This window comes from Setaria viridis, chromosome 5, assembly GCF_005286985.2.
Source record: "Setaria viridis chromosome 5, Setaria_viridis_v4.0, whole genome shotgun sequence".
Classification (NCBI taxonomy): Eukaryota; Viridiplantae; Streptophyta; class Magnoliopsida; order Poales; family Poaceae; genus Setaria; species Setaria viridis.
The window spans coordinates 9205071-9214027 of NC_048267.2; the positions used below are offsets into that span (position 1 = coordinate 9205071).

The following is an 8957-nucleotide window of genomic DNA, read 5'->3' on the forward strand; positions in this document are numbered from 1 at the left end:
TATCAAACATCCGATGTGACAGGTGCTAAACTTTAGCGGGTGGTATCCAAACAGCCCCGCCGCCTTCCAATCAAATGTTTTGAGTACAACATTGGTTAGTTATATATTACGGTACTTTATTTTCTTACTTGGTGAACCAAACACCCATCAATTTACCGCGCGAAGTGGGAAACAGGTCAGGACGAAGCACATCAAGGTTTTGAATTGTTTCCTAAAAAAAAAAGGTTTTGGGTGGAAAAAAGTTGTATAAAAAATAAATAAAGAGAAATAAGGGAGCACACGAAGCACATGGTGATGGACGACAGGCCGAGCCGCGTATAACGTACCGGGAAGGAGCAAGCGCTACGTGACAAAACGTAGAGCGCTCTCAACGGCCCAAAGGTTTTTTGTTTCGGTGCTTCGTGAATCGTGAATGCTTCCGCTAGACGCCCTGCGGAACGTTCGCATCGCAGGGGTAGTTTCGGAACTCCCTCCTGCCGTCGTACTCCCTGGTCCGAAGCACGAAGCACACTACGCGGGAGATCCAGCGGGAGGGAGCCCACCGGCAGCGTCGCCTAGCGAGCAGGTAGCAGCACCGGGCCCACGGCTCGGTGGCGCGGGATATTTCGAAATCCATGGCGGGAGGGTTTGTCAGCCGGGTTGGGTTGGGATGATGCGCGCCGTTCATTTCCTGCGAACGAGGACGACGCGCACTGACTGCTACGTGGTTGACCTGAAGGCAACAGAGAAGGCACTGACGCGCACCGGTACCGGCTCTGTTGCCTGTTGGGGCATGGTACAATCGCTGTTCGTCCACGAACTGTAAATGAGCCTTGAAGAAGAAAGCATTTATTTACTATGGACGAGCACGGTCTGATGAAAAGGACGTGGAGGAGCACCGGCTTCCAGTTGAATCCACAGAAGCAGAGCACCCACCACCACCGAACGTGATCCACGGGGAGACCAGACCCCCGAAAGCGGCAGCGCGGCCGTCTCGCACACCGCTCGCCGGCTCCAGCAAGCGCGGTGAACATACGCGCACGTGGGTAGTAACTTTTCACGCGCGTACGTGCGCCCGATGGAGTAGTTGGCAGCTAGTCGGGTCCACCACGTAGTTCACGCGCCTTTTTTCGGCTGTGAAGTCGAGTCCATCCGGAAGGCGCCATGGGCCAAGACGCGGCGGCCTTTTTCCAGTAAAAATCCGGCCCATTATCTCTACACCGGCCTACTAGATCATTCTGCCCCCCTCTTCTGAATATTGCCGATCATCCATCATGCTCGTTGAACCATGATTTATCAACTCATTCATGCATGTACTTGCCACTGGTTACCAGCTAGTACCACAGAAATCAATACTTACATCATCACATCGTCACCAAGGAGCTAGGCCTAGCCCTTGTTTACTTGGCGAATTTGGGAGGTGCCAAATTACTGTAACAACACTGTAGCGTTTCGTTTGTATTTGTGAATTATTGTCCAAATATTGACTAATTAGGCTCAAAAGATTCGTCTCGCAAAGTACAACAAAACTGTGCAATTAGTTTTTGATTTCGTCTACATTTAGTACTCCATACATGTACCGCAAGTTTGATGTGATGGGGAATCTTCTTTTTGCATAGTGCTAAAGTTGGGAGTTTTGTGGGAAGTGAACAAGGGCCTAGCTGTACAGTCTGCACATCGGAGAAGAGACCACGCGGATCAAACGCAGCTACACGATGGGCACAAACAAGTGCGCGGGTAGAACGAACAGCACAGGCCGACGACTGCTGACATGATATCCGCCTGCATCGTCCTCCTGTCACTTGCGGCGTCACGGCCTGTCAGGCGGCGCCACCGACCCACCAGCGAGCGCAGCGACTTTCTTCTCGAGCTCGGGCTTGTTGGCGCCGACCAGCTTGTCCACCTGCTGCCCGTTCTTGAGGAAGAAGAACGTCGGGGTCGCCCGGATGTCCCACGACGAGCTGAATTCCTGCGGAGGGGGAGAGAAAAAGACAGGGGAGTCAATTAATGACTTCGCCACACATGTGCAGTAGCCTGAACACTGCAGTTAAGGCGTTAGAGTTTTAAAGCCTGTCAATTGTTCTAATGCAGCAAGACTGGGTAGCGCAATGATCCGTGTCAGATGCAGTCTCTGAACTGAACCCCAATGACTAGCTATGCAGAAACAATTTTCACTTTTAGTTTATACTTCAGGATCAGAGAACTGGCATCCTGCATGAGGAAACTGTCAGTCTTAAAAGACATGACTGCACTATGTCTTTGTAACAACAGGGACTGAGGGAACCCAAAGAAACTGACACCACTTGCATGTGTGAAACAAAAATAAGGTTTCATAAAACTTGATTACCATTAAATCGTCGACATCAACAGTCAAGAACATGAGCTGCGGGTACGTCTGCGACATCTCAGCATAAACAGTCGAAATGACCCGGCATGGCCCACACCAGGAAGCACTGAAATTTGCAACCACCTGCAAAAGATCCGTGTAAACAGCATTTATCTTTCGTTGTAGCATCACAATTCAGTCTGTAAGCATAAGTTCTACTCATTATCTAAAAAATATTTGGAACATCATGTCCGTAGGTTAATGTATCTTTTTCCCTGACCACGATGGTGACCAGTCTGATCAGTGTAAATGTTTTCACAGGTGCATAGAAAACTAGAAGTACATAGTGGTTTTGGTGATAAAACTAATCAGCAGAAAGTAACATAGTAGTAAAAGAATAAGTGACCGCTAAAATTCTGGATTGAATGTGTCTAGAAAAAGGATTCCATATAAACTTTCCTGTTCCAATTTGCACAAAATAGCAAACGAAGGCCAAATGCAAAATGGCCACACTCAATGTTACCATACAATTCTATTTTTCTACCAATATATAAAGTGAAGTTCAAACCTCAACATTAATGACCACGAAATAAAAATCAACAAGCTTAACTAGTTCAGGTTTCCCGTTGAGATACAGATTTTGAACAATGATAGAGCCTCCATGTACGCACACATTGGAGCTGCTTGTGTTCTTATATCATATAAAAAGAAAGGAAAGTAGTATCCTAGTTCCCTGTTTTCAAATATATAAGAACTTCACGTGTGCATTATATGACATTCTGAACCTATGTTTTCCCTTGTGACCTTGAGTATGGTTTACTTACAATTTTCCCATCCTTGTTTGCCTCCTCAACTTTTTGGTCCCAGTTCTCTTTGCTTGTAATGACATGAACATTGCCGCCTCCGAAATCAATCTTGTCCTCATCATCAGTGTGCTGCAGTGCGGGTAGAGAGACATCAGAAGCAAGCAGCAAAAACCAACTGTGGATTTGAAAACAGATATATGTACTATACACGTACATATGTCATATAAAAAGGGTAGAGAGCATCAGAAGCAAGCAGAAAAACCCAATTGTTTTTGCAAGAAAACTGACCTTTGCAATGCAGCAGCATCTCATCAGGCGCTTAAGTACCATTGTCAACTGTTGGCACCTGGCAAAACTGCAAACTCCACCAGACTCTTTCAAACAGGGAACTGTGACCGAAAAAACAACCAGATGCACACAATATAAGGGTGCCAGCCGCCAGCAAGAAAAGGATGCTCACTTGCTCAGGATCGAGAACATATGCTAACAGCATGCTCAAGCCACAGTCCTAGTTGGAGATATAATCCTTACACACTAACACACCTATGATCTGACCTTCCAACATCTGCTGGACAGCTGGAGTGTGATGATCATAGACCGACTTTGTGACCAACTGCTAGACATATCGGTCACGGAAAGTGTTTCAGCCATAGTTGGTGAGGTGGTAATCCTCTGATGTTGAGCTCCAACGTCAGAGGCGATCAGGCGAACAGCGGTTTGAGTCTGCTGCTACAGTGGAAAAAAGAAACTGATCCTCTGACACTGAGGTAGATGTAGGGTCCTAATTCCTAAAATCCTAAAATTTTAATCTCCTCGGACACCACAACAACCGGACACTTCAGCTATCATCATCAACAGTCTCAATATTTTCCCCTTTCTTTTATGCTACTACCGTACCAGTACAAGACAACAGTCTGACAGATGCGGCATGTAATTTAGCCCGCCTACTCCTCTCGACTTTGGATCTTAGCACCCAGAGAACTAAGCCGAACCAAAAGTCCGAAACCACTCATACACGGAATCGCCAACGAGTCTAGGAACGGAAAACATCACGAACCAAGAAGTGGAGAACTGGGCGTATAGAATAGCAGATAAGTGGATCTGATCGAAGTGGAGTCCGGAGAGGATCGAATTCTTCACCTGGAATGCTGGAATCGGAGGGGCGGATGGATTTGGCGTCGAAGGAGAAGCGGAGGCCGGAAGCCTTCCGAGCCGCCGGAGTTGGGGGAGAAGGGGAGCTGGCTGTAGTGCTGATACCTTTGGCTTATCAGTGGGTGGATGGATGATGTCAGTACACGAGCGAAGGTCTCTCTCCCTATGCTTGGCCTTGGCGTTACGTTTCACGTGGATGCATTTGCGGGCCGTAATCAAGCCACCAAAGAGCGATGATGACGTGCTTTAGGAATCGTGCATTAGCTGGCAGTGGACGGCTAGTAAACGGGAAGTCCACTTCTTTTGGCGAAATTTCTGCCATTTCTTCAGCAATTTCTTTTCATGATGCTTGAATTTCCTGGAGTGAATCTGAAACAAACCTACTAAGTTGTAGTGCATTTTGTATTATTGTATAGCACGCGAAAAATTTGGCGAGCGTTTCCGTGCTTTTGTAACGAGCAGCGTAGCATCAAATATTTCTATTATTAAAAAAAGCATCAAACATTTCTCTTTCAGTCTTGAAAGTGAAATGTGTATTGTCAGCATGCCACGAGGGAAAAAATAAGCTAGCAAAAATAAAAGCTTTAGGAAAGTGAAATCTTCTGTAGCCATCCAGCATCGACAATTCTTAGAGCTTGATCGCTTAAGCAGAAGTGCAGAAGCAGAACACAAACACGCAAGCAGCAGGTAAACTGGCTTAGGCCATCTCAATTCCCGGATCGCGAGATGTGCATCAAAAAAAAGGAACCTCTCAATTACAGTGCACCCCGGACGAAGTAATCCGCTTTGGAGCAGCCAAAATTATTACTTTCTTGAACACGCTGTGAATGGTGACGATGAATCGCCACCGGGAACTCAATCTCAGACGCAATCTTCTCTTTGCTGTGGGAACACTGATTGCTACATTGTGGAGTGAAGGGAATGGAAAGCAGGAAACAATGCACAAGGTGGAAAATTGGTACAGTTAATCGCGTCAAGTAGCTTTCTCCAGATTCTCAGTCTCCTCCCGCCGCCTCCGTTCTTCAGCCTCCTCACGTAATCTTTCCTCCTCACGCTTCAATGCTTCGGCTTCCTCTCGCTCAGCCTCCTCACGCTCCCTCTGTTCATCCTCCTCATCCTCCCTTTCATCAAGGTAATCAAACTCCTTCTCTGCAGCCATAGCTTTTACGATTGGGTCTCGCAGCTCGGATATCAAACCCCCGCCCACCTTGTACTCTTGTTCATCGCCGATGAGGAACAACCGTTGGTCAGGCCCTGATGCCATTGGTATGTCAACAGCTAGTAGCTTCATGTCATACTGCAAGGGGATTAAGCAAAAGATCAGAAAATAGAAAACAAGCTGTCATGGAGAAATGAGTAAACTTCAAGGTTATCCCACTCATTTCATAACTGTCTTAAGCAAGGTTAGAATACATATTCACATGTTAAGTTTCTTCAAATACTACTAAAAGCAGTGCTTTCCATGTGGATAAATCCATGTACCAAATTTGCTCATGACTCTATTGCTGTCATTCATTTCAGCAAAAGAGCTCTTGAAAATTCTCCAAACATAAAATAGTACTATAATACTAGAAGAAAAAGTCATGTGCTCTACTTATATGAATAAGGAACAAGGAAGAGGATTAACTATATTTTTGCAATGTTTGTCCAACCTTTTGTTTATTCACCGAAATCTTAATCATATCATGAATATAAACACATCAGATGTTTAATCTAGCGTACTGGCATAGTGTTTACTATAAGTAGACAAAGAAATCCAAGTACCTGTCCCTTTTTCTTCTTGACCTCAACACTTACGAGACCCTTTCTTTCTGATCCTTTAATGGGGAAGATGAGGAAGCACCGTTTACCACCAAGCTTAAATTTGAAGTCCTTTAATTTAGGGCCCCCTCCAGACATAACAAATGCTCTGACATCAGTACCAGTTAAGGGTGCACCCATAACCTCAAGGACTGCAGCAGACGTATTGAGCTTTGTCATAGCCATCCGGTAAACCTTGTCAGGGTTTATGGTCAACCTTGCCCGGGCATACATACCCTATAAGACAAATAGATAATTGAAATCATTTGCTCTCCCCCAAAATAAAGAGGAGTCATCAGTCAAGTAAAAATGCTCAGATGCTTAGATTGTCAATGACATCATTTAATGAGGGTTCAACATGATAAAACATTTGAGAGTGAAACCAAATACTAGTCAGAAAAAAGTAACAGTAAGCTATATTGTGCGGAAAGAGACTGTTCCATTGATAATATCCAGTTAAAATGAATTCCGCCCTCTGCAGCAAAGTTCACACTTCTCAGACATTTCAATATTCTGCTTGCTGCAGCTGAGCAGGCTTCGCAAATTTTCCACAAAACTAACAGTACCTAGGCCACATACACCCAAAATGCCATAAAATGGTAGCAGGATGCTAATATGAGAACACCTAATGCATGTTTATCTGCTATTAATACAATCATCTTGCAGGGTATATGCTCTCTGTTTGTTTTCAAACATGGTAAGCTGCTGTGCATGACAGTTCTATTAATACCAACATGGTAGATTGCCATCTAATACCCATAACCAAGTAAGAATTATATATCTGGTTGGCAGACTGAAAATTGAATGACACAGTTGCAAAATTTGATATGGTAACTGGTTAGTAAGTAGACCAAGGATTAACTACAAAATCAAAGTAATTGCCAGATAAAGCTTCAAACTGCAAATCCCTGAAGACAGTCTAAGAATGTTTAGTATGGTACTATGGTATGTAACATTTGGGCATGTTGCTCGGTCATATGATCCAATGTATTCCTTCATCAAAGTTCAAAGACGCCACAACGGAATGGTCACTCAGTGCAGTAACTGTAACTCTTTTATTTTAATATATAACCGTGCGGGACAACTATAGTCTTGACAGTCGTAATGTGCTCATGTACAGCAAGCTGAACCATCAGAACAGCAGGAGTGACACACGAACTATAAGGCAGCGGACATCCTAATATAACAAACCAGAAACCATAAACAGAGCAGCATTCCCAGTTCACCACATACACACTAGCGTATCACAGTTATGTAGCCAAGAGCTAGGGCGAGAGGAAGCGAATGCTACTCACGGCGAAGGCGACAATGGCGGTGGCGAGGGCGAGGAAGCCGTACTTGGCCATGCCCTCGGAGAGGCCGACGAAGGTGCTGGCGATGCCGAACATGATCCTCCACAGCGCGACGCAGACGATGACGCCCCCGGCGCCGACGAGGATCATGTAGTTGCGCCTCCAGAAGGCCTCGACCTGCAGCCCGACGGCGGACCGGTACCGCGCCGCCGCGCTCCTCGCCGCCTCCACGGGCCGCCCAAGCCCCTTCACCCCCTGCCCCAGCGGCGCCAGCTTCGACCGGCCGCCGGTCGACACCGACCTGAACCCGCCCACGAGCCGCTGCGCCCGCTGCGGCAGCGGCCGTAGCAGCCGGTGCCCCAGCCTCGCATCTGGGCGCGCGGTGGAGAAGAAGCGGGAGGAGGGGGAGAAGGAGGGGGTGGGGGAGTGGCGGGGGATGGGGAAGGGAGCGGGAGTGGGAGGCGAGAGCCGCGCGGCGGCGGGCGAGGGGGTGGGGTGGAGGAGGAGGCGGCGGTGGAGGGTGTGGAGGGCGCGCCGCGAGGAGGAGAGGGCGGCCGCCATGGAAGTTGGGGGTCGAATCGAGATCGGGTTCAGTCGCGAAGAGGGATGAATGGGCGGCGGCTTGGACCAGGCAGAGACTTGGGGCGAATTGTTCCTCGCTTTTTTGATCGCGCTTCGATCGGTGCGGCGTTGCTTCTGAGGTCTTGATCTGGTTTGTGCGCGAAGAAAAGGCCGGTTTGTAAGCTGTGATGCACTGTAGTGGGCAGTGGCTCTACATTGTGGGTCTGTCTCCGTGTCAATCGCCCGAGAAACAGATCATCTGTAAGACACAAACCGTTAATTAATCAGCCAACGGTCCAGATCTCCCTGCTTTCAACCTCATCTTCAGCCACACCGCTCTTCCCGAACCGCACGCACGCGACGGTTGTCTCCGTCTTCCTCGCACCCAACCAGCGGCACGTCGATACCGGATGCGAAACGTCCCCGCTCCCACCACCTCCTGCTCGGCTCCAGCGGCATCCGCCACCGCCCCGACCGCCTCCACCGCATAACCGGGTTCCCCTGCCACCTGGCTTCGGCGACACCCTCGCCGCTTTCACTCCGCTTCTCCCACCTCCACCGTCAGCCGGTGAGCCATCCCGCCGCTCCCCCTACAGCCGAGTACTGAGTAAGTCTCCAAACCCCCCATATCCTAACATCAAATTCTTATCCTCATTCAATTTGTAGTATAATTTTAGGTAACTGGTGGATAAGCAAGATTTCAGTCGACTGATGAGGAGTAAATCTCGTACATTTTACGTAGCAATTATACATTTGAATAAATCATGGTTAAATGGTTTAATAAAATTTAGGTGGGAACTTTTCGACTCGGTGATATATCAAAAGAAATTGTATACTATACAACTAATTTTACATTTTACAATGATCCGACTTATAGCATTATGAATTTGAATAAATTGTGGTTGCAAACCACTTGTCAAGATCACAGCATTTTTCCTTATGCAGGGATCGTGTTCTTTAGCTGTCTTTATTTCTGACCGGATGTTTTCGTGATCAGGGAAAATCAATAAGGTTTTTGGCCGCCCCAGCAAGATCGATACA

At 47.2% G+C, this 8957-nt stretch overlaps 2 protein-coding genes across 3 annotated transcripts; both read right to left on the reverse strand.

Moving 5' to 3' along the window:
* Window positions 1-1509: 1509 nt before the first annotated feature.
* Window positions 1510-4455, reverse strand: LOC117857593 (thioredoxin H4-1). 2 transcript variants are annotated; one of them, XM_034740345.2, is made up of 5 exons: window positions 4252-4455; window positions 3400-3466; window positions 3130-3240; window positions 2327-2449; window positions 1510-1948 (listed from the first exon to the last, which is right to left on the reverse strand). In XM_034740345.2, the coding sequence occupies exons 2-5, from the start codon at window positions 3439-3441 to the stop codon at window positions 1790-1792; spliced, it is 435 nt and encodes a 144-aa protein (XP_034596236.1). In that variant the 5' UTR covers window positions 3442-3466; window positions 4252-4455; the 3' UTR covers window positions 1510-1789. The 2 variants fall into 2 exon arrangements, with proteins under 2 accessions (XP_034596236.1, XP_034596235.1); XM_034740344.2 differs by having other exon boundaries at window positions 3400-3500; window positions 4252-4453.
* Window positions 4456-4945: 490 nt separating this feature from the next.
* LOC117857592 (uncharacterized) lies at window positions 4946-8064 on the reverse strand. Its single transcript, XM_034740343.2, has 3 exons — window positions 7359-8064; window positions 6028-6300; window positions 4946-5560 (listed from the first exon to the last, which is right to left on the reverse strand). The coding sequence occupies exons 1-3, from the start codon at window positions 7914-7916 to the stop codon at window positions 5237-5239; spliced, it is 1155 nt and encodes a 384-aa protein (XP_034596234.1). The 5' UTR covers window positions 7917-8064; the 3' UTR covers window positions 4946-5236.
* Window positions 8065-8957: the final 893 nt, after the last annotated feature.